At 45.4% G+C, this 25706-nt stretch overlaps 1 protein-coding gene across 2 annotated transcripts in view; it reads right to left on the bottom strand.

Moving 5' to 3' along the window:
• The window catches only part of VPS53 (VPS53 subunit of GARP complex), a 69849-nt gene that overhangs the window by 42469 nt on the left and 1674 nt on the right, over nucleotides 1–25706 (bottom strand). For both annotated transcript variants that reach the window (XM_075113459.1, XM_075113460.1), the window contains exons 2-7: nucleotides 24347–24427; nucleotides 23189–23238; nucleotides 22309–22375; nucleotides 5745–5831; nucleotides 5349–5464; nucleotides 4073–4192 (exon numbers count right to left, since the gene is read on the bottom strand). In XM_075113459.1, the coding sequence (XP_074969560.1) occupies nucleotides 4073–4192; nucleotides 5349–5464; nucleotides 5745–5831; nucleotides 22309–22375; nucleotides 23189–23238; nucleotides 24347–24427 (521 nt within the window). The remainder of the gene's footprint in view (nucleotides 1–4072; nucleotides 4193–5348; nucleotides 5465–5744; nucleotides 5832–22308; nucleotides 22376–23188; nucleotides 23239–24346; nucleotides 24428–25706) is intronic.

Genomic DNA, 25706 nt, shown 5'->3' with positions numbered 1-25706 from the left:
CTGCCTGCAATGTCAAGCATAATTCTCACTTAAGCTCTCTGCTTCACAGGAATGTTTAGAAACTCCTCCACTCTTCCAGGTATAGATCCCCAGTTAACACCTTCCTAACCGTGAAACAAAAGGGACTCTCTAATATGTTGAAATCGAAGGAGTGGGAAATTTAAAAGCATTAAGGAGGAAGCCAGCCCGGCAGCCACAATTACAGGTATAATCCTGCTTAAATTGCACTAGTCAGCACTAGTAATTCGTGTGAGAAAGCATCACAGAACCAAACCCTTTGATCCTTAAGAAAAAGAAGGAAAAAAAAGAAGAAAAAAGCCACTAAACATGGACTGAAAAAATATATCCTTTAAATAATAAAGAAACAAGAAGTCTTTAGTATTAGGAGCCACAGAAACGAATGAGTTTGTATAAAGAACTGGAAGTATTAGCTGTGGAACTTCTTTCCTTACAGCCAGCTACAGGGACCTTCCCACTTGACAACAGCTGCAGTGCAAGCACAGGGGAGGCACCGAAAAGACCAGCAGCCAGATTCCTGAAGGCTCAACAAATTTAAAAGAGGCACTGTCAAGCAGTTAAAGGCCCTGTCCGTGGGCTTTGCTGTTTTAGGCTCCAATTCAGGAAAGTACTTAAGGATAGTCTTAACGGGGATTCTCATATCCTTAAATTAAGAAACTTGAGGAATGCTTTGCTGAACTGGGATGTTAAAAATATATTTTTTAAAAAAATCTGTTCTGCCTAAAAATCTGTCACAAGCAAACAGGGAAAAAGAGTTTTAGCCGCTTTTGTTTTCCTTCACAATTTGTAAGATAGGGATAGGGGCAGAGACATCAAGGTTTAGGTATATGTGAGCAATGCCAGGGAGCCTCACTGCCCTCCCAGGAACCATCACTCTTCACACAAGCACACACACGCAGACACACACAGTTATTTTTTTCCACGAGAGTGCAACAAGAAACATGAAAACCTTTATGCCACCTCTTTACAGAGCCGTTGCTTTAGGCAGAGAACACAGGAAGGCACTCGCTTTAGCCACCAGAGATTATTGCTCCCCATGGAAAGCTGGGAGCCTTTCAATAATTCAGAATACTCTTCATGCAATGGGTGACTGCAGCGGTAAAAGCCTCGACCCCACGGCTGCCTTCGCTCGCGTTCGCCGCTGAAGGACCGATTCTGCGCGTGTATGAGCGTGGGTTTAACCACTTGCAGAAAGTGAATTACCCACAGGCTCAGCAAGCCCTGGTAACAGATTTGGGATCTCTTCTCAGGTCGGTTCGATAAGGACATCTTTCCCTGACTAGACTCCCGCCGGCAGCGTGCCGGGGTATCGCAGCAGCCGACCTGGCTCGCCTCAGCAGGGAATTGCCTTTTCCTGGGCTTGCTCACATGAGCCAAAACCTCTGGTTGCCCAAGTACTAGTGATTTTTGTTTCTCCAACCTTTGTTTTATTATTAGTGGCTTTTGTTCTCTGTTTCCCCTGCCTCTAAATGATAAAAACAAGAAAACCCACTGTTACATTTCAAAAGACATTAAATTACTAGAAACCGCAATTCCTTTAGCCAAAGCTACCAGAAATCTTAAACTACGCCTGGCAGCTTGCTGAGATAAAAAGAGGCTGAGCTAGCCTGTTTTTCTGTGGCAAACTTATAATCATCTTTCTCCTAAATACTTTCCAGGCTTTTTTCCACTATCTGCTAGGCTTTCTCAACCACTTTCATGGGTGGGTTCGTGACCGCTAATTGTACGCTCCCTCCACAGACAGAAAACAGAAGAGGATTGAGAGATAACAAAATATTCCTATTTACCACAACAAACAACTTCCAATGCACCCTATAAAAAGTTGTTTTAGGAACACGGGGAAGAAAACATTTACATTTGGACGCGAGTTGTGACGTTTTTACATCCGTACTCAATAGGACCAGCACAAGAAGCCAACTAACCGCGAGTTCAGCCCAGGTTTCCAATGGATACTTACAGAGGGATTTTGTTGGGTTATTTTCAAAGGGACAGAACAGGTGGAAAGCAACATTAAAACCACATCATTAGTTTTTCACAGTGTCTAGGAGCAGGAACCTAAACTGCACACCCCACAACAAAGAGCTGATCCAACAACACTGAGCAGGCACTTTTCCTTCCCATGGTTTCCCATTCATATTTGGCTTCACTCCATTCACACCAAGAAAGAGGGGCTCTTTATTAAAGAAAGCAACACAACCTGCTCGTTTAGCAGTGTATATAGTAGACTTATTGTATATGATAGACTTTGGTTACTGTCACAGGTCTGTGCCAACATCTACTAAAAGCATTTCTTGCCTTCACAAACATCCGAGAGGCTTCACTTGTACCATTAAACCGAATTCATGAGATATCGAAGCCCAGCAATTTCACAGTCTAAAAATACCGCTGCGAGAAGCCAGGCAAACTTCCTTTGATGTTTCATGAATCATAAAAGTATTTCCAAGCAAAGAGAGAGAAAAGTCAGCTCCGAACCGGGCCCTAATACGTACAGGAGCAGTCAAACTCCAAAGCAGATATTCCTGTGCCGCAGACCTCCCTGCGGTAATTTGCTGCCTGGATGTCAAAGCATAAAGAGATCCCAGCAACACCCTGGGTGCAGCCCTCTCTGTTCGCCCCACAAGCAGCCGCTTCTATCGCTACCAGATGGTGCAACTCTCCTTGTGTAAACACTGGAAGGAAAACCCTGCCGAGGCAATTCTAAAAATAGGAGGAACAGACTTTCTTGAGCTTTTCAGATCCTTATCTTGAAGGGAGAATAAAACAAAAGAAGTTTTCCTCCATGTCCTTGCCAGTCTTTCTGGCATGACTCAAAACCACTCTGCCTTTTAGCAGCAGCATGAATTGTTTTCTATAATTATCAGCAACTACAGAAGTATTAAATAATCATCCATCAGAAAGGGAAAACCAGGCAGCATTCTGGACCAAGGCTTAAATTGTATTTGGCCTTAAAATGGCCAGTGACAGCAGGTTTCTGCCCAAGGGCATTACCACTCAGGAAGAAAATTAAGCAAGCTATCTTTCTGAGCACAAGGTTGGAATGAACAGCCTAAATTCAGAAAAGCAGTGACATATGTTTATATTTCCTAGATGTTCATTTAAGCAAATGCTTATGGTCAAATGCTTTGTTAAAACAAGCCCCCATCTTTCTCTGGTTTAGGGTGGGTTTTTATTTTGCTCTGTCTCATGGAATCCATCTGGGTTTTCTGGAAGATATGTACCATAAAGAAAGTCCAACAGATTTACATGAAGATATTTAAAAAAAACAAAAAACCAAAACATTCAAACACTATTTCCATCACTAAACAGCACAGGCAGCCAGCTGCTGTCTTAGCAAAGGCAGTGTCACCAAAAAAATTAATTACTGTGCCTGGAAGGCTCCTTCGAGCGCCTCTAAAGTTTAGAGCAGTCAGGTGTTCTGCATGCAATCTTGGGAAGGTTTGCTACAAGCCTCAAATCTCAGCAGAACTGGGCAACGGGAGCAGGTTTTGACAGAGGAAACTCAAGGTACTCAGAGTAACTGAGTTTGGCAAATGCACAAAAAGAACTCCTGCCTGCCTGAACCCTTGGGCAATTATGCAGTTTGACAGCGACTGGGCAGCAGTAAGGCACGTGTCTGGGCAGAAAGGGGCCCCAAGCACCACGATGTTAATGCATAGATTTCTGCCTCATGCCAGGCTGCTGAACTGTATCACTGAGGTTAGGAAAGCAGGAGGAAGCATCACCTCATGGTTCACCACGCACACCTGCACATGAAGATCACGTAAACCAATCTGCACTTCCACAGATTACTCCAGGTAAGGCAAATTCAAAGACAGTCAATGAGAAGCACAAATCATTCATGAATTACATCCGTACTGATTACTGTTATTCAACAGAATCGGCTGCTCAAGATTTGTGCAAATTGTGTCCAATTTTAGCCTGTTTGTTTTGGCTGGACAGAAGCTCAAAGGACCATGTCCAGCCTTTACATCCTTGAGAAACTAATTCCGCCTAATGTATTTCCTAACCTTCCTTCCCAGCAGGCTTGCAAGCGCTCAGGGTTTGACTATTTTACCTTTCAGAAAGCTGTCGAATCTGAGGAATCCCCATGTACTTGTTGAAGTGCTCTAACACATTCACGACACCTTGGAGAAGGTTGGCAACTTCCCCATATTGTCTCCTCCTGGTCATAGCCCTAGAGAGAAAACAGAAGACTTACAAAGGCAGGCCCGATGAAAATCCTGGGTGGTAAAGCCACCGGCTACCTCATCCCTGCTGGGTCACGCTGGTCCCTATTGGCATTTATTTTTCTAAAATACACAACTGTTCATTAACATTCCAATGCAGCATTAAGATTTCACTTAACTGGTGCTAAAATAAACCAATCTGGCACATATCTAACAGTGCTTCAAAAAACATAAATGTCAAAAGCAACGCTTGGCAAAGAACACGTAAACTACCGAATGCATCCGCTTACCAGTATGGGTCCGGAGGCAGTAAATGTTATTTCACTATAATGACCTGAGTTAAGCCATTCGTCATCACACACAAAGTGTGAGTTAAAGCTTCACAGGGAGGAGAATCATAACGCTGAAAAGCTTTTAGCCTTGACCTTTCTGTTAATAACTTTCACAGGGAACCGACAGAAAAGAAATCAGGTTTATTTATTTTTATTTCATCCTTTAGGATTATTCCAATAGAGGCAGCAGCCTAAGTAAAATTTAATTCTGAACACTTAACCCAGTGTTCATGCAGAATTTGCTACAATCCAAGAACAGACTGTGCCTGGGTCTTGTAACTTCACAGATGCAACATGTAGGAAACTGGATTTCCCTAGCCTGTGTGTTCCTCAAGCATATGAAAAAAACCCACAAAGGGTTATCAGAAACATCTAACCCCACTTCATCCACAGTACAAGCTCTAAGGCTTCTTTAAACTCATTCTCAGAACTAGAGTAGACCTTTCCAAAAAAAAACCCCAGATCTCATTCCAGTTTAAGATACAAGACTGATAAAACCCCCCCAAATCCCTGAAGAGCACATCCCTAATGAGGATACCTAACTGCACAGACTGTCTTACTCTTTAAGGAAGACAGACTCATTCCTTATCACCAGGAATCAACACAGCATTCAAGCAGTCGATGCTGCAAACCCTTAAATACAGCAACATAGGTTGCAGGTCATTGAGAGCAGCACAGAAAGGATCTGCCAGCAAAAATCAAGAATGCAACCTATTACACAAATTTCCCTCCAGAAAAACAAGCAGCTCTTACAGACTTATTCAGAGCAATGCGCCAAACTTAAGAACTCAGCAGTGGCATCAAAGTACCACTAAAAAATTCACATACTTACTCCAGTGAATCCACCCCACCTGCCAGCATGTGCAGGTGATTGAGGGTGGTGATGGAGGTGGTCAGATGACGCTTGGCATGATCTAGCTGCTTGATATCCCGTGTGATTTCTTTAACCTAGTCAATGAGAAAACAAGATTCTGGTTAAATATCAAGCCACAGCAACAAAACTTGAAAGAAATAAGAAGGGCTCTCTCCTCCTTTCAGGGCTACAAGCATGTTGGCCCTACAGCCATGTTACCACGAGGACAAGGGTCCAGGTTCAACACATGCTTGACAGCAAATTACCAACTGGTCAGCAGGACCAAAGACAAAAATGTTCCCTTCTTAACAAGAACTGGAAGCAAAAGTCAGTGTCCGCCCCCCTTTCAAAGGCCAGAAGGAAACTGCTGCTCACCATTTGTTCGGATTTTTCAGCCTTGTCTTTAATATCCTTAATTTTACCAAAGAGCTGTTGAATGGCTTTCTGGGCTTCTTCCAGGGCCTGGAAATGAAACAAGGTCAGAAAGAAAACCTGCAATCAGTTTTCACCTTCTAAGAAATATGCAGTTGCTCCCTATAGCCCCTGGGCTGGGGCAGTGGAAGGGAGCCGTTTTCTTACAAAGAAAATATTGTCAGCACATGAAAAGTCAAGGTACCATGTTGGGATATTTAACTTGAGTGGACCAGGGTTTCAATATCCATTTTACAACAATGCTCTGGCAAAATCTCATTGAGATATTCTATGAAAGCACCTCTGTAATAAGAACTATGAATAGGTTTAAGGTTACTGCAATAAATCTTGACACACCAAGCGCGGAAAAATGTGTAGAACTTCCTCCTGATCAATACGTATTTAGAGTAGGAAAATGAGGCCTCCACAAAACCTCTATGTTTACCATTAATTCCACATAAAAAATACACAACATTACATATAGAACAGCGAGTGCTTGCCTAAACCCTCGCTGAATTAGCAGGGTATTATCCTGTTGGAAAACACGATGCATATTTTGCTGATTCCTTCAGGGTGGGCAGCTCAGCCTCCCACCCACCTGCAGGAGGAACGGCTCTTTCTCGGCGCAGAAGGGAGGGCACGGGTTTAGCAGGTAGAGGGTCGAGCATGGGAAACAGACCTTGCCTGGATTTTTGTGCTATTTTGCTGCAAGCTTCTCGGGGCATCTGGTCCCCTTTATACAACCATGGTGCATCCTGACCTCACACACCCAGTGTGAACTACACGTGGATTCAATGAGTGAAGCCACATGTCCAAAATCACATGTCCAAAATCTAACTTCTGAAGTAATTCAACACGTTTTGCCTTCCCAGTCTGATAACATTTCCAGCTCCAGCTCCACTTTGTTTCCCGCTGTTAAGTGGGCTTCTATCCTGTTTTTATATCCAGTCCCATGACCAAGGTTACAGCGCAAGCTACAAGCTCCTTCAGCAAATAAATTTAACACATCTTCATTTGGAAACGTACGAGCAAACTATCTGCCAGGAGCTTTTGCTGGAACATAGTTGCATTATAATAAAAGTATAAAAGTTGGAAACATTTGATAATTCATTTTCCAGAGGGGGAAAAGTCTCCTCGAAAATATCTTCTGAATCATGTGAAAATTAACACTTTATCTATCAGCGACACACAGCTATCATATAGCGTGTTCGCTAAGGGAAACGGACACTCAGATGTGCTGCAGGGACAGCTGTATCAGAAACGAACACCAGCACCTACCTTCTCATTTGGCCCCAGCCTAGCCACCTTTCAGAATAACGTTTTCTCTTCCATTTAAAGACATGTGGATTAAGTGCAAGCCAAAGAACTAAAGAATGCTCCTTTCAACATATTTAAGTATAGCCTCTGTACTCAGTCCCAGACCACGGCTGCAGCACATTACTCAAGTGGGCTATTAAGCAAGCAGCAACTGTCCTGCATATTCTGAGATTTGGACAGGTCTGTAACGAGAAAAAAGTCAACCTGAAACTCTTCACAGATGCCAACTGCTACGTTTCCCTTTGCTTCAGCACTAATGTTAAATGCTAATTGCTCTGCGTGACCCTAGGGAAGTCAGAGCTGCTGAGTTCTCCAGAAGGAGATGAGGATTTAGTCAGCCAACAAAAAGATTCTCCAAAAAGAGATGTTATCCTCCTTCCTATCCAAAGTCAAGGCAATCTCACAAAACTTAGTCTTCGGATCATCTCAAAACAACTTAGGATCTCATGCATGCAGAAACACCAGGAGGCAAAGTACGGAAGATCCGTTTAAAAAGGGAAAAGAGGAAGACCAGGGGAACTATAGGCCAGTCAGCCTCACCTCTGTGCCCGGCAGGTTCATGGAGCAGATCCTCCAGGAAACTATGCTAAGGCACATGGAAAATACAGGGAATGGTGACAGCCAACATGGCTTCACTAGGGGCAAATCTGGTGGCCTTCTACAATGGGGTTACAGCGTTGGTGGATAAGGGAAGAGCAACTGACGTCATCTACCAGGACTTGTGCAAAGGATTTGACGCTGTCCCGCACAACATCCTCATCTTTAAATTTGAGAGGCATGGATTTGACAGATGGACCACACAGTAAATAAGGAATTGGCTGGGTGGTCGCATTCAAAGAGTCGCAGTCAACGGCTCCATGTCCAAGTGGAGACCAGCGATGAGTGGCGTTCTCAGGAGTCGGTACTGGGACTGGTGCTGTTTAACATCTTTGTCGGTGACGTGGACAGTGGGGGTGAGTGAGCGCACCCTCAGCAGGTTTGCCGACAACACCACGCTGTGTGGTGCGGTCGACACGCTGGAGCGAAGGGATGCCATCCAGAGGGAGCCTGACAGGCTTGAGAGGTGGGCCCGTGCAGGCCTCGTGAAGTTCAACAAGGCCAAGTGCAAGGTCTGCAGAGGGGTTGGGGTAACCCCCAGCACAAATACAGGCTGGGCAGAGAATGGATTGAGAGCAGCCCTGAGGAGAAGGACTTGGGGTGTGGGTTGATGAGCAGCTCAACACGACCCAGCAACGTCGCTTGCAGCCCAGAAAGCCAACCGTATCCTGTGCTGCATCAAAAGCAGCATGACCAGCAGGTCGAGGCAGGGGATTCTCCCCCTTTAACTCAGCTCTTGTGAGACCCCACCTGGAGTGCTGCATTCAGCTCTGGGGCCCCCAGCGTAAGGAGGACATGGACCTGTTGGAGCAACTCCAGAGGAGGGCTGCGAAGATGATCCGAGGGCTGGAGCAGCTCTCCTATGAGGACAGGCTGAGAGAGTTGGGGTTGTTCAGCCTGGAGAAGGGAAGGCTCCAGAGAGACCTTATTGCAGCCTTCCAGTACCCGAAAGGGGCCTGCAAGAAAGCTGGAGAGGGACTTTTTACAAAAGTGTGTAGTGACAGGACAAGGGGTGATGGCTTTAAATGGAAAGAGAGGGTAGATTTAGGTTAGATATAAGGAAGAAATTCTTCACTCTGAGGGTGGTGAGGCACTGGAACTGGTTGCCCAGAGAAGCTGTGGATGCCCCATCCCTGGAGGTGTTCAAGGCCAGGCTGGATGGGGCTTTGAGCAACCTGGTCTAGTAGAAGGCGTCCCTGCCCATGGCAGGGGGTTGGAACTACATGATTTTTAAGGTCCTTTCCAACCCACACCATTCTATGACCAGCTGTAAGGAGCCTGGGGAGGTCCTACGCACCATGAAGTACGACAGAGCAATGCAGACACGCAGTAGGATCACCCCAATTCCCAACTAGCTGTATGCTGCTGAGACACATCTCTGACCTCACTCCCCTCTCCTAGGCCTGATTTATCAGACGCCAGCTCGGACAACTGCCACAGCAGCTCTCCTTAGCATGACTGCTGAAGCGAACTCTTAAGATTTCCAACCATCCACCGCAATCCCTTCACTTGGGGGTGGCACCTCTAACCTGTTCTCCAAGGAAGACAGCATTGGAGTTGCTATTTTAAGCACCAATATACAGCTCAAAGCCATTTGTTCTCAACAGCCTTTGGCAACCAAGTTCAGAGTAAACAGTACCGTGAGTGTCAGTTTCCATCTCAGGGCTTACAGGTTTTACATTAAAATCCATACCCACAAAGGGAAAACTGTCTTGTCTGTTTACCTCGTGAGACAGAATATCGCCTACTTAAATACAGGGACCTTTTCCAAAGTTACTCCCCAGAATTTATTCTCGGATAATGGCCCAAACCAGGCCCCAAAGAGGATTTCTAGCTGCCCACGTAACAGCAGTTTCTTTTATGCTCACTGTTAAGAAACCACACTCAATCTATTTCTCTAACAGGTCATAGTGCTATTTAATAATATTGTGACAAAAACCAGCAGAGACTATTTATAGGAAACTGGTTTACACCTGAAGAATGTGTTCCTGCTGCTCACTGCTCTGCGCTCGGTGGAAATCAGCACACGCAGCAGTGGGCAAACTCCCCGCCTAAAAACTGACCGTGCAATACCGACCGAAGCAAAGCGGGATTTCGTTCTCGTACGCTTAGAACTGCCAAAAATAAGGGGAACTGGTGTCATCACCTGGTCCTGACACTTGTACCTTTTATCTCCTTGTGGACCCTGGAAAAACACAAACAAGACAACATGTGCTCGGCCCCTGCCTGATGAATTAAAGAAGTGAGGTCTCCCGCTGCTGTGGAAAATAACATGGCTGGGATGTGCGGGAGAGACCGAACAGAAGCTGCTGTTCCATTCAAGTTCTGTATTGCATCTCTCAGAGAAGGGGATACGTTTCCAGAGCTGTTAAAACAAACAAACAAAACCACACACAGAGAACTCAGCAGCAAACTTCACAACAGTTGAGTAAGTTTCATTTCTTAAAACTTGCTTCCAAATATTTGCTTAGCCATTAAGATATAAAACTTTAGCTGCTCTCCTAAAAAAGAGCTGCATATTCCTTATTTGAGCCAGAACACACTAATTCATCAACGTTCTTGGTTTTCATATAATTTACATTTAGAGATTAAAACATTTCTTCAAACATAGGTAAGATTTGCTGAAAGTAACGCTGTGTGAAAATCTACCTTTTTTAAGTCAGGAGAGCACTGTCAGGTAGATCTGATGGGAAGTTCAGACCAAATTACCTCTTGCACAAAGCCCACAATTAAACTTTCTTATGGTTCTGAAAGAAACGCGTGAAACCTTTTTGGCTGCAACATTCCAACTGCAGCATCTGAAATTAAAATATTGCCCCTAGATGAAGGAAATAAATAAAACTAATAACGGAAAAACACCACCTTCCTGGTCACTCTAAAGGCAGAGTAAAGCAAAGAGCAAAATCAATTAAATACAAACATCAATTTTAAGAGAACACCTCACATTTGATAAATTACATTCATTATTAAGGGATGAGAAACTGTCATCTAGGGCATAAAAGTAGGTCTAATTGTTCAAGGTGTAATACAGAAGTTTATGAATGTATTTAATGATTATTCTTTCACCTGTGAAAGAGGAGGGGGGAACCACAGCCATGTTAAAGGCTACACTGTATATTGGAGAATGCATTTCCCTTCACACTCCGCTCCCATTAAGACAGCGAATCACGAATTTTAAACGCATTTTCCTACTGCTTTTGTTATTTTATTAAAAGCAGGTTTATTTTGGACAGAAATTCTTAAACAAAAACAATATCAAGAGAATCGGAACTGCTCTTATTCCAGCATAACTGGCTTACAAAATGAACGCCATCTAGTAATTTTACACCTGTGGCTTGACGCAGGGTTCACCTTGCATTACTCATTCATTGGTTTCCTCATCAGTGCAACTGGGAAACATGTAAATGTAGGCACCTCCAAGCAGCATACAGAAGTTAAGCTTTAAGCTATTGTGTTTCCTTTCCTGAAACAGAGTTCATTTCAGGGGCAAAGGACGACGAATGAATAAAGAGACTGGATACATAATCTGTTGTGGTTATATGAAACAAGGATGTTGAAACTAGGGTTGCGATGTACTGGAAAAACACCACGACTCTAATCGACAACTGAGCCTGCAAGCTACAATTAACCCATCAGCATTATTTATTAAACTTCACGAAACCTCTGAGGTCCCTGAACATCAGGCACCGGCTGAGAAATACGGCACGGATAGGGCTGGCCTGCCCGCGAGAGGCAGAGACATCGGTCAGCAGCGTCTGAGCGGCAGCCACGGCTACTTAGAAGCTTTTTCCATGAAGTTTATCCCCAGGGTACCCCAGCTGCTCCAACAACAGTGAGTTTAGCAAAGAGGGCAGGACAGGCAACACAGTGGGAGACTCTAGACAGAGGTCTCAACACAAGACTGGCTTTGGCTACGTATCACTTTCCTCCTCCTCCAGCGTAGCGTGGCTGATCCTCGGCTCCGGCGCGGGTTCAGGAGCACGCCCTGGCTGCAGGAGGGAAGCAGGCGATGGTAGGGTGCGATGGCAGGGTGCCTCTGCGGGGCACTGCCCAGCTCCCGGCGTAGCACCGGGGGAGGTACCGCCCCAGCGCCCGCGGAAGCAGCGACCCAAAACACAGCTCTTGGCAGGGGACACAAGGGGGATCTCCCAGTTTAAGGCCATGATGTATTTTTAGCCATTCCTGTTTCCCAGCCAGCCTGAATTTATGCAGTGGAAGCTCCCCTGCTCTTGTGTTAACAGCAGAGATGAAATGCAGGAGACTGAGAAGCCACCTGTGGGAGTTGGAAGATCCAACTCCCTAGTGCACAGCCAGACCCCAGGTAAGCTGGGCAGACCATGAGCTACACGGGTTTTCATCAAATCCTCCAAAGCTGGAGGAAAAAACATAGCACATGAATCAGCTACAGCTCTTCAACCTTCTTCAACTTGAGATGCAACAGATGAGAGTCCAAACACACCAGTATAAAACAATAGGGAGCAGAGTTAAACCATGAATCTCTAAGAAAAAGACTGCCTAAAAAATAGCTTTACTGGGCATTTTCCCAAGCAACTTCTAAGGTCAGCTTGCACATCATCACTTGTGTTACCTTTTTACATGACATCTTCCAAGCAGCGAAAGGAGGAAAGAAAATAACCCAAGTGAGAGGCAGGACAAGACCACATCTAATTCATTAGATTTTGAAGTGATGCATCCTTTAAAAGGTTATGTTCCAGCTATTTACAGTTCCAGACTGACATTAACAGACACAAAACCAGCACTAGAAACAACACTCAAGCCAAAAAAAACGACTCAGTGAATTACAGTCGGTCTCTCCAAATCCCCACAGCTGCTGCAGACAGGCAGAGCCTCCTCCTTCCCCCCCCAGCCTAGGTATGGACCCATCACATCGCTCCCATCGGGCAGCGGTGCCTCATCAGCAGGTGTGTTATTCGCCCTATCAGGAATCTTGTGCAAGGAAATACTGAAGTACTAGGAAACATGCAAACAGGAATGGAGAGGCCCATGTGTTACTACAAAATGTCGCTTAACTGGGGAAAAAAGCAAATTTTCAGAGGAAGTTTGCTTGCTTGGGAAATCCTGAGCTTGGGGACTAACAGAATTAACACTGTTCTGCCCCCAGTAATGGTTAAAATCCCTCGATAGTTTCCATATGCTCACTGGTGTTGTGCTACAAACATGCTAGTTTTATTTGATCCTAGCCAATATATATTTCAATTGGATGTCATTACACACATCAGAAAGCTGCCCTCTACTAAGTATTTTATAGACACTTGACACATCTGCCAAATTCACAGCATCCAAATGTATTTTTAATGTTACAAATTAGGCTGTGGTCAGGATGCTGAGAATTTAATACTCCTGGATTGGTCCTTGCTCTTGAATACAGAGCCTTAATGCTGCTTTCATTTGCTGCCACACTTACAGCCCAGATCGATGAAAATCTAGACCATGACTAAAAATAAGTTCCCATCCCCAGTTCTCCAAGGAGTCTCAGCTGCAGAGATTTCAAAGAAATCCTTGCACACTGTGACCAGCCTAACAATTTCTGCCACTAAAACCCCATACAAATGAGTCCCTCCAGATTGAGAAAGGGTGGAAATATACTTTGAATCTCAGTCTGATTTCATTTTAGAGAAAACTCTTAAGTTTTACAGCTAGGGATAAACCACTGCAGCTGAGGCCAAGAGGGCTTGTCTGTCAGAGCAGGGCAACACTGCACTGCAGCTGTGCCAGCTAATTTCCCTGAGCAGACCAACCTGAAGGGCTCATCACACTTGGTTTTGATTTTAGCAGATTTCTGCCCTAGGAGTTCACCAAATACTACGTAACTACTACAATTGTCACTAAAGAATAGAGTTTTCTGTGACCAGCTCCAGTCCTAACCGCTAAGGCTGCACACGCCACTTTAAATCAACAAAACAGATGATATCCGACATTGTACCAAGCTTAAAATTGCTACTATCACCCCTTCACTCAACCCCCCCAAATCACGCTTCGAAATCAAACCCCACGCTCTGAATAGCTGCACAAACACTGACAGACACAGAGGGGGAAGCGGGAGGCGATTTCCACGTTTGCTGGTTGAAACCTTGCAGTTTAACTCCCAAACTACACTCCTGTGCTAGTCCCGCACCCTCCTGAGCTGTCACTTTTGATTGCATTGCCCAGCCCTGCACGCCGGTGCCTGCACCACGAGGAAAGGCGGCGATAAGTGACAGTGGTTTTAGTTTTACAGTCACGCATCTAGTTTGCGCCAGGGCAGCGTGGCCATTTAAACGTTAATCGTGTGAGCTGCACAACCCTCTAAGCAAAAGCTTCGGCTTCATCATGCTCGGACCTCACGGTGGGTCGCTACAGCTTTGTCGCGCGGCTCTACGTTGGCAGGTGAACGGCCACAGCCTTCCCGCACACCCAGCCCTGCTCAACATGTCAAACGCTATTATCTTGTAGGAAAAAGTCCCCCATGCAGACCCTTTCTGTGGCCCCTATCACTCTTATTTCAGAATAGCAAAGCTGCGAGCCCCTGCCCTTCACATCATTTCTGCTTACACCCGGATTGCAGCTGTTTACTGCACCTCCCTGCACCCCCGACACACCTCGTCTTGCAGGGCCTTTCCTCCAGTGCCGAATAACCGACTGCTCTTGGCTGCTGGAGGCAGTGGTGCACACCGGCTCCTTCGCTCGCCCTCTGCTCCAGCACCGCGCCGCCTGGTTTCGTTGATAGGGAGTGCTGCACACTAAATTTGCGTAGGAAGTCTGCAAATGACGGAGGGGTTCCAATCCTTAGGTCTGATGATGAGTTTGCATACTGCAGGCGGCGTTTTGGTCGTATTTGCAATATCAGAGGCACGTGTAACTTACGTGGGGGCACCTTCAACAACCACTCGAGTTGCAACAGACTTCACAAGATGAGTTCATGTCCAGGTTGAGATCTTAGAGGCAAAATACAGGTGGGAGGAAGGGACAATCATACCATGGACCCTACAAGTAGGGATTTCTAAGTGGAAATGCTGACAGTTCACCTGCCATAACCATGGAAGCAACACGGCTGGAATAAACATTACTATACACCAAAAATGTGAGACAACAAAAAAAATGAGAAGGGAAAAGAAATTAAAATCAAGAGATCCACAGTGAGACAAAATCTCCTGCCTGTTGTCAGGATTTCTATTTTCAAACTGGGCTTCTCACTTTGCTGGCACCAAACCCAAACAGCACCGGCTGTGGAACAGCCCCATCTTATTCTGCAACTCGCACTGCCTTCCACACCACCAGCAAGAAAGGCTGCCTTTTGCCAGCACAAAACGCGACCGGGTTTGCAGCCTCAGGCTGCAGGACAGCGACAGGGCGCATCCACCGCCTCTCCATACAGGAGCCCAAAGCAAGGTCAAGCTCGAACTTGCTTCTGCCTTGAACCAATCTTTGCAGCAGATGGCAAAAGTTAAGCCTGACCTCTTCATACAGTTGCAGATGTCAGTTTTCATGGCCAGTAGCCAGCAGGATAATAAACAGCACTATTCCTTCTTGGCATGCCATTCACCTGAAACCCTTTTCAATAAACATGTTCTAGGCTAGGAAAAGCTCAGTGTCTCTTAGATGGGAAGGACGTTGTCCAACTGTCATAATTCACTAGGGAAATGACTCTAAATGAAACTCACTTTTGATTTATTTTGGCGGCTCAACTTCTGTTTATTTTTCATTGGTTACAAAAGAATATTACGGGACTTTAATCACTCGACTGGAGTACTACAGAATCTGTGGCATGACCGTTTTTTTTTTAAATATATAAAATTACACAGCTTAAGACACAATATTTAGCCCTCATCCATTCACCATCTTAAAACGTTTTGAAATCTAACACTAGCCTGTTCGTATTTCAGAATAATGACCCATTCATCAAAAAAACAGGAGATAAAGCTTAGCCATGCAGGAGAGAATTAATATAATTGAAAGATGGTGCCTACAACATCAGGGATTGTGACACAAAAAAAGCCCCCAAATATTTTAAGGACTTAGGCTTAATTAGTTATTAAGAGCTTACAGTGATTTTCCTCATCTGCTCTTAAGGCTCAGGCAAAGGCAGACAATGCTGTCGCAGCAGCAGAGGCACATCAACGCCAACGTGAGCCAAACCTGGGCACTGCACCAAGTAGGAGCGTGCAATTTGATGTCTGGAAGTGAGCATATATTAAAATAAATTAAAAAATTAAATAAGAGCGTCAAGGTAGGAGATCTGGAAGCACTGATTACCTTACTTTAGTGTGAAACACAACCTGCAGTCGAAAAAGCTACCTCCATGCAAACAGGTGGAGGTAAGAAGAGAGACTGAAGCAACAGTGCTGTTTATTAGGCGTGTTTATGCAAATAGTGCACAAAACCACCTCCCTGCTTGCCAGGCTGACACTGCCTGTAGCCCAGCACTCCAGAGGAGAAGCTGCTGACTCCAGCGACGCCGTCTGCCAGCTGCCCTGTAGCTCAGAACACCGCTAGCTAAGTGGGCACTTGAGTAGCCGGGATGACCCCATCAGCAAGGGAGCACCGTACTCCCCCACTGCTCTGCCCCACGCAGCACCTGCCTCGCTCTCTTCTGCTCCCATCCATCTTCATCTCTTTCTTCCTCCCTATATTGATTCTGAAAAGTGGTTCCTGATCTCTATGTAAAGGAAAACAAAAAAAAGTATTTCACATACTTCCATCTACGACCTTGTCAAACCGAATAACCTGTGGGTATTTTTCTATGCCAGACACATCCTCCTCCTTCCACAGGCTAAAACGCTGCCAGACACTGCAGCACACACACAGGGCAGGGCAGGGCAGGGCAGGCAGTCTGAGCCTCCCACAGCTGCAGAGCAGAGACATTTATTTTTACATGCAAGGAGAAAGGACAGCACTGGTTACCAAAGGATGGGATGGTTAATTGAACTCTCTACTGCTGTGCCAGATTCGGGCTGGGCAGCAAGTATATATTTGTATTTTTTAACCACAGCAGCTGCCATCTCCTCTTCTCTTGCACTGCTGTAGTTATGAAAAAACAATATTACTGTTCTCACGGAGCACAGAAGCAGGAGCCAACCAAAGCAATCCAAGCTATCAACCAGTATCTTCAGCCACGAGAAACATGCAAGGCTTTTCCCAGCTCAGAAAACATCCCTCTCCTCTTCTCGTTAACACTTGTTCCAGCTCTAATTGAGCCAGACCCTAATACAGTAGGAGATCCTAAGCGATAAACCAATCTTTTCTTTAAAACACAGTCTTTACTCATTCAACTTCAGTCATTTATGCATGTGTGTGCACAGGGCGGGAAGGGAAAGATGGACCAGAGGTAACAGAAAGAACTACTCTTTTTAGATTCAAACTATAAAGCCACAAATCTTGGGCTTCCTCTTGAACTCTTGATTCCTTCGGAAACCGATTCTGTATGAGGCTGCCTCACCTTCACTGACCCAGGCACCCACGTCCTGGTTGCACAGACATGTCAAGGGTTAAACTAGGCTGCAAATGCAGCGGCTGCTTTATTACAAGGACAAAAGCCTGGTAGGTGAAGCAGCTTCAGACAACCAACCAGTAAAGGCATGTCAGCAACTGTCAAAAAAATTACAGCCAGCCCATGCAGAAGGTTTAGCAATAAACACAACTACAGAGTGACAAATAAAAACGTACGGAGCGTGTTAAACGCTCAGTGGAAAAATCTATGGGAACTTTTTATACGACACCCTAGGGCAGAGAGGAAATTATGCCACAACTGGACTGCAGCTCTTCGCAAGGTCAGCCCAGCCTCCAGTTCAGCAGCAGCTCTGAGAAAAACCGTACAGAGGAAAAATCGGATAGCACTGGCTCCCCAGAAACTGCTGGCGCAGCTTGAACCGCATATTGTTACAACTGAACCGTGGCAGCTCCTGCATTCCCAGCCTCTCCCAAGGCATCTGAAATAGCCCAAGTCTGGGACTCCCAAGGAAAATTTTGTTACACCCTGCAGAGGAATGTTCCACCCGCGACTGTTGTTTCCTCCCATAAAAGGATCATTTGTGAGATAATTTCTGAAGTTCATGGTATTGTCTACAGATTTTACTGAAATATCGCACCAGGAAGGGGAAGCCAAATGAGCCAGACTATTTTAAGGCTTTTGCATTTGGAGGAAATTCTAGGGCAAAATTTCAAAAAGGCAGATGCTTTGAACTGGGAAGCGTTACAATTTGTGGAGAAGGGAGCATTCCTGTCTTTAGAGCTGCTTAAATAACGCTTTTGGGGCCACATCTATTTGATCAACTTTATTTTTAGATTTAGAATCTGCTTTTTCAGACACCTAAATGCTATTTTATATGAACATGTGTATGTGATCAAGACTATTTGGGAAACAGTTTAAAAACTGACTATAAAAAGCTAGTCTTACATCCTTTGCATACCTACAATTCACCTTGAAGACCTGCTCAATCATCTCAGCACCCAGGTGGAGCACAAAAATGTTATCCCCATCATTGCCACCACCACATTACCAGCCAGACGGAACAGGAGACGATCACAGGGAGCACCGTGGCTGGATCTGCAATTAGGATTTTGAACTTGCTATCCCTAAGGTCTCCTTTCCCTTAAGGAACACGGAGAGCACATTCCCATAGCTGCATACTGCATATTCCCCACTGGGTCTGACTGGGATTTAGATTGCTCCTAACTGGGAGAGTAACACGCAGCACTACTCAGACATGTCTCTGCTGGCAGCACTCCCTCACCACGAAGGATCAGTAAAACGTTACCCTGGTCTCAAAAACAAGGCTGGGCTCCCCTCTCCTGGACGGCTGCAAAGGTGCAGCTCTCAACAAGGCTCAGTAAAGCACTGCTCCTCCACACGAGGGGGAAAGTGCTTTGCTGGCCTCAGTTGGTAAATGACCCCTTCCCCAAAGAGAAAACAAGCTGTTACAGGCTAAATACCTGTAGTTTGTCTTCTAGGAACCTGCCTGGTATCACTGGTCTCCAAACACACCACCAAAAAAAGAGATTAGGTAGGCTGATGGCAGGTCCCACTGATTTGGGCAGCACTTGAACCAACGGCCTGCACAAGATTCCCAGCCCCGTGTTTGGCAGTTAAGGCTAATGGGAGACGGAAGAGCCAAAGATGAGCTTCCTGAATCGGCTTCTGCATCCCGGGCAGAGATGCTCCCTCACCTGCGAGGGCAGCAGGGATGGCAACTGCTCGCGAGCGCAGCTCTGCCTCCCCAGGTAATCCCAAGGCAGGCAGGGCACAGCTAACCCCCACGACTGAGGGCAGGGGCTCAGCAGGGAAACCCCTCCTGGCTTGCCTTGACTTAAACAAGAACTTTTTTCCTTTCTACCACTGCATCTGAGGTTTGTGTTTCCTTTGGAAGGAAGTCAGAGATTGAAAGGATGTTTATGAAAACTATTATTTGCTCTCCAGACAAGAACGGCTCCTCTAGCTCCGATACCACGCAGTCAGGCAATGCTGATTACAGTTTGCACGGTAAGTTAAAAGAGAATGTGACTGAAGAAAAGAGGCTTTTGCAAAACACCTTCCAGGTCCAATCTTGCAATAAATACACAAGATCCTGAGCTCCCACTGAAATCCAAGCAGCTGCAACATCAGAGTTCATATGCATTTTTATTTACAGCACACACTTTCAAAGACACGATGAATTGCATCATTCTTCTCACGGTGTGCCAAGGGATGGAAATATGTCAAAAGGAAGGAATGGCTTTTTCAAAAGGTGGGCTGCTGCAAGTACTGCATGCTGCAGGCTACAGACGTCTCGTATGGTAAGAAGTTATAAATGGGAAAAGGTATCTGAAGATACTTCTTGCTATAGCTGGTTTTAAGCTTTGTTTCAAGCCTAGTGCAAGAGCTGGTTGCCAACTGTTTCTTTATTAATCAAGGGTGGCTTGCAGTTGTGCTTAATATGATAAAATGCAATAACTATCTTCAGGCTGAGCTTCACAGGATGGCTCTATCTATCCTTCTGTATGGTTCAATCAAATTTTGCAAGGAAATATTGATCTTGAGGATACAAATTTCCTACAAATTTAATAAGAATAGAAGATCAGTAGAAGAAAGAAACTCATTTTATTGTAGGACCAAACTACAAACTACTACCAGAAGAGGTAAATAAGGAAAAAGCCCCTTTCAGTGCCACTGACTGCCTTCCCAGCAGAGCACTAACTTGTTTTAAAGGCATCTTGGTTTCAGTTGTTTCAAAACAATTCCTTACCATACATTAGAAAATGAAACCTTTCCTCTCCTCCAAGTAGGAGAAGCCAGGCCTCTTGCTCTATAAAGACTGAACATTTCTAAGTGTCCTTGATCCCACTGAGAATATGCTGGTAAAACAAAGGCACTCTTCAGCACAGGAACAGGCATCTGAAGTTGAAAAGCAAGGTTTTTGTCCCCACGATCGGGTATCAACAGGGTGGTCATGTGAAAAAGGCTGCCTCACTCCCCCCGCTAGCACACAGGATAAACTACTGGGAGGAAGTAGTGCGGGGGGTGACAGGAACAGCAAATGTTTCTTCTAGGTTTCTTCTGTCTGGTTCTGGGAGGCAAATATGAAATTCCATCTCAAACTGAAATGCAATTCAAGCACTCTTCAGCACTGTAAGATGAACTCTTCCGCTGCAGGTCCCTCCGACCAGCTGATATGCAAGGCCTGAGCTTGCTGACGCTCCTTTACTGCTTTAAACTTCGAGGCCCAGCCAAGTCCTGCCTCTCTAACAGTCTGGTTCCAGCAATTCACATCTGAAATGCATGTACAAGCGTGAAACGGTGGACTTGGATTAGAAACTCAGAAAGAAAAAGCTCACAGCATTTCAGATTCAAACAATTTTTCTTACCAGAGAACTAATACTTTCAATAATTGAATGGTTTCGCTATTTGTTAGGACCTCAAAGTAAGAAAGAGCTGTAATGCTTCTGGGAAGCTGTCTGGCCTTAGCCCATGCAGCCCGTGCAACTGCAAGCTCTGGCATCTGTCGTAAAGTCTGCTTCTACCTTGCAAAGCAGCAAAGCGATGGAAAATGGGAAAATTGACAGCTAAATACAGGAATATCTGTGGTTAACTGCAGCTCCAGGCCACCTGAAAGATGCCCTGCACAGGCACACTGCGTACACGCGTGTGTTTAAAGGTTTTTACTTGGATGGAAATTTGATTGGGTCCTTTGCAACCAAACTAAATGAAGGGCTGCACAGACAAACCTGCCTCCCCAGTACCTCAGAGCAGGATACTGTCCAAGTCCGCCCGTACATGCTTTGGAGAAGTTCAATGGGATTAAAGAGAGAGACAGCACAGACACAAGGCAAAGCTCTAAACAAAGCTTGCCAAATCTCCGTAGCACAGAGGCACTTCCGTCACGCTGCAAGCACAGCTGACCACGGCACTGCTTTTGTTCACCTCTCACCACATTCATCCTTGGGACCTGCAAGTCCTGAGGCACTTTGGGCAACTCTCAGCCACAGCTCTTCTTGATCCCGCTTTTTTGCAGTCTTCTCTGAATTTGTCACCCCAAATGGGCCCAAAAGGCTACAACAGCACCAGCTTTCCAATCCCACCCAAACTCTCCAAGTACTGCACTGGTTTCCACTCCCTTCTCAACTTCTGTAATTGCCTCCCCACTTGATTTCTTGTCTCGTTCCCGCACAGTGATCACAGGCAGCACCTCTCCTAGGTATGCCACATCCCAAACACATGCCCAGTTTAGCAGCAGTACCCAGGGAGCCATGCAAACACTAATTCTGCTAGGAGAGGTAAGCACCTTGCATTTTTTTGGAAGCAATACAAAGGCATAGAGAAGTTAAATAATTCACTCAGGGCCACGGACTCTGTGGCAGAGGAAGGATTAGAAACATACGCCAATGGCTACTGCAGCAAGAAGTGGAAAATACAGCCAGCCATGCTGGTGAGGGAATGACGATGCCGTCCCAGCAACCTCGTCTTAAATCTGGTATTAAAAAGATGAGTCAGTGTTGACGGTGAGGAAAGCAGCATGACTGACGATTCAAGATGTTAATGTTCCTGGTCTAAACCAGAAGAGACGCAGGAAATACAGCAGCACTGGGCGATGCCTCAGAATCGCGTACCGTGTGGACCAAGCTCAGTGTTCACAAACGCTGCAGCCATGGCCATGCTGTTCAATGCCCTACTCTGAGCAAACACATCTGTCAAGCAAAAGGCAAGTGAAAACCTGACAGCTGAATAAGACGTGCAAGATGAACTGGCAGTCAGTCATCAGGCTTAGTCACTAGCAACTCAGGATACTTCAGCAAACAACCTAGTTAAAAGGCTAAATATCCTTTTATTGATCCTTGGTAGCAAATGTGCTTGTACCGATTCAACCCTATTCATTTTGTCATTAGCTTCAGAGCGGCACAACCACAAGCCTCCCGGCTTTGCCTTTGATTTTTAGATCAATTTCTCATTCACTCGCCTTTGGAGGGCGATCAGAAAGCAGACTAGAACAGCTGCTCAGCGAGCAGCTCGCAAAGTCCTTAGTGTGAGAGGCAGCGTAAACACCTCCCTAACGATGAGAGCAGGTTTCTGCCTGCCGGAGCCATTTCTCAATTTAGTATCGAAAGATGAAAACCCTCGGCGTCACCGGCGATGAGATGCACGTACCTGCCTGCCATCCTGTCCCACGTTGGTCTGTCCTCTCACTACAGTTCGAATGTTGTCATCCAACCTCCTGCAGAAAAGAATCTACAATGTCAAACTCATTCTCTACGTGCCTGACCCAAACAATTGTGGGAACCCTTGAGAGCTACAGAACAGGTTTAAAATAAAAAAAGCTGGTGCTGCCAATGCTAATCCCACTTTTCCCCCCCACCCTCTCTACAGTTACATAACTTAAAACTCCTGCGCAAAAAATAAAAATCCATTTTCTAATTTAATCAGGGCTTCTTGCGTTTCTCCTCCCTTAAGCAATATTGTCAGTTTTCCCTTGTCTGTTTTCATTTCCACTTTGCAAGAATTAAAGTGCTGTCTCAATCATTTCAGGTCAGTAATGCCAGACTGCACAGAAAATGCAAGTATTTCCTGCACACTTATATTGCTTTCATATTTTGAGTACCATTAATAACAATTTAAAAATACAAAACGAGAGGTGTTACAATTGCTTTTTTGACCTCACAAAAAGAACAAATTTTCAGCTACCAAATCTTCTGGGTAGTTTGTTCTCTTGGCCTTCAGACTTTACTAAAATTTGGTACTTGTTGATTCCTAGTTTATAATTTTTTTCAAAGCCCTACTTTGCAACCCATCAGCTAAAATAACCTGAAAGGCATGTATTATACAATAATGGCAAAGTATAAAAAAAGAATTACAGTTACAGGGAGTTGGCTTTGTCTCTGTCCCACTACTGGACTTGAAACCGACGCTATTTGTGCCTTTTAAGCAAATTAATTCCTACCAGCTATAGTGCAAAGGCTGTATTTATGAAGCCTCGGTGACAACCAGACTACCCGCCAGCTGAGATGCAATGAAACGGAGAAACATTTACCTTATTTTCAATCTGATTTTGTTCACAACTTCATCGATGTTTGCCAAAGACTACAACATGAAAAAAACCAGAGAGAAGTGAAATGGGGAACCTTTTACCGCAATACACAGGAGCCATGATACCTAACACTTCCTCACACGTGGCACTTTATAAAGAGGAGAGCAAGGATTGTTTTACAGATGGAGGAACCGAGACGCACAGCAGCTTAGCTGCTCCTCGGGTCACATAATGAAGGGCAGCGAAAGAGAGGGCAGGCCAGGGTGCAGCCCTGCAGGTCCCAGAGGCTCCCCACTTCCCACCCAGCCCTGAGCAAGCAGGGTGCCCTGAGCCCTGCCTCGTCAGCACAACTGCTCCCGAAACGCCGTGGTGACAGTGACCTCCAGTGGGCAATGGGGACAGAGCCTTCGCCTTCCCTGGGCAGAGACCCTCCCGCACAGCCAGGGCACCCAGCACAGGGGGTGGGGAGGCCTGGTCGCTGCCGGAGCTGTAGGAGGGGTATTGTGGGGGAAACTGCTCTCCACTACTGGCAAAGGGAAAAAAAGCCAAGCCAGCACCAGCAGCAAACTAACTAGAAACAGCTGAAAGACAAAAAAGCCGGTGCTGCAGAGGATCTTAGACACAGTAAATGTTGGAGCTGCCTCACAACTTAATCTTCAGCTGCAGAAACACCTCCTTTTTGCAATAGCTTAGTTGAAAACTGCCCCTGGGGCTGATTTGGAGAAGACAAAGTACAGATATGAGCCCACGGCAATCTTGTTCTTTACGTCTCAAAAGAAACAATAGGTTTCAAACATGGATGACTCTAGTGACATTTCACAGGCAATACCCGCCTTATTTAGCTGAAACCCCTGAGGATTTACCAAATGATTAACAGACAGCAAGTTATGAAATTTACAGCAACCTCTATACAGAAAACTATTTTACTTCTACAGATCAAAGCAAGACTTTTACTGCAGCAAGCACTCTGGGCGGAAAGAAACTACGTAATGACAGTGAACCTCGTGAGATGCTAATTTAGGATGCGATTATTGTTATAGTCTCACTACCTGTGCTACTGTTTAAAAGAAAAGGCTTGGGTACAGGTTTAAGCACGCCTTCAGTCACTTACTATCAGGTTATCCCTTGCCCTGAGAGGGCTGTACTGCAAGAACTACTTACTTGCTCAGTGGGAAAGAGAGTATTAATATACTCCACAGCGTTGAAATCTGCTCTGTCCAGTGGATCTTGGCTGGGAAATACCTGGGGGGAGGACAACAAATACAGTTAACAATACATCACTGTTAATTTCTGCGACTTTACATGGTATCTACTACTTTTACTTCAGTAGGTTTTTTATTTTAGATAAAGTTTAGAGTATTTTATTCAGATATATATTCAGTACCCACTTCGGATTGCGTTTCACAGCATCCTTCTAACAAGCATGCACAGAGCGCGGTCAGGCCCCTGCACAGAAGTAAAGCAGCTCTATGCTCTGGAGGTCTCTGACCTACTAAAATTCCTGTGGATATCAGCCCAGATAAACACAGAGAATATACATGCATGCTTCCACATACAGCCCCAGCACAGTCGATCACGTGCAAGGAATTCCCGAGACACACGAGCCATTAATTATGCATCCCAAACCATTCTGATGCTCCTGCTGTTGTTTGGAAATGAAACCCCCCACTGAGGCACTGCCCTTATCTTTGCCTGGGCTTTGCAAGGCCCCCTGTGGTAACAGACGGAGGATTTGCTTTTCACAGCCGCAGAGCAGGAAACATGATGAATCAAGAAATGGTTGTACAAGTCCTCTGGAGACTCGGGTTTGCCACTTTCACATGACAAAAAAAGGGGGAGAGAAACAGAATCTGCTGAATGATTCTTCCTACCCACGGGAAAGGGAAAAGAGCAGCTGTGGTGCAAACAGATCTCATCTATCCTCAGAAGTAGCTCAAATGATGCAAGCGCAGCTGCCAGGCTTTGCTTTTTGTACCCACAGACTGAAATATGCTTCTCTGCTACCACATTTGTTCCATATTTATGCAGGCACCAGTTCTGCACTCCATGGTCAAAACCCTGCCTAGCTCACACCAGAGCATCACCTCTGCACATCGCCCTGGTCACATGCAGCATGTACATTGTCTTATACGTTTTGCAACGTAAAAGCTGCAGTTTTGCAAGACCATTCAAATGAGAGCAACTTCTCCCTGAAATAGGCCTCTTCAGCAGCTTTCCCAAAGCTACACCTGTGGCCAAGGAGAAGCAGGCAGCAGTTAAATATGCATGAGGTCCTGCCTGACCGAGGAAGATGCTCTGACATTATCCCATTGTTAAGAGCACAGCTGCAGCATCACAACCAGCCTGTCCTGCTCTGGGCTCACAACTCCTGCAGGTTCAATTAATCCCAAAACTCCACAAGCACTAAGAGCAGCTGAAGCAAGGTACAGGACAGAGGAAAAAAGGCTGGTCAGGAACTCCACTCCCAAACTGCAGAGAGAGATCAATGCAGGCAGCTGTACCAGCTAGAGTTGCTACTACT

The sequence above is a fragment of the Phalacrocorax aristotelis genome, chromosome 18, assembly GCF_949628215.1.
Source record: "Phalacrocorax aristotelis chromosome 18, bGulAri2.1, whole genome shotgun sequence".
In the NCBI taxonomy this organism is placed as follows: domain Eukaryota; kingdom Metazoa; phylum Chordata; class Aves; order Suliformes; family Phalacrocoracidae; genus Phalacrocorax; species Phalacrocorax aristotelis.
Note: the sequence above shows the minus strand (reverse complement) of the source record. Positions and strands in the feature narration are given on the sequence as shown.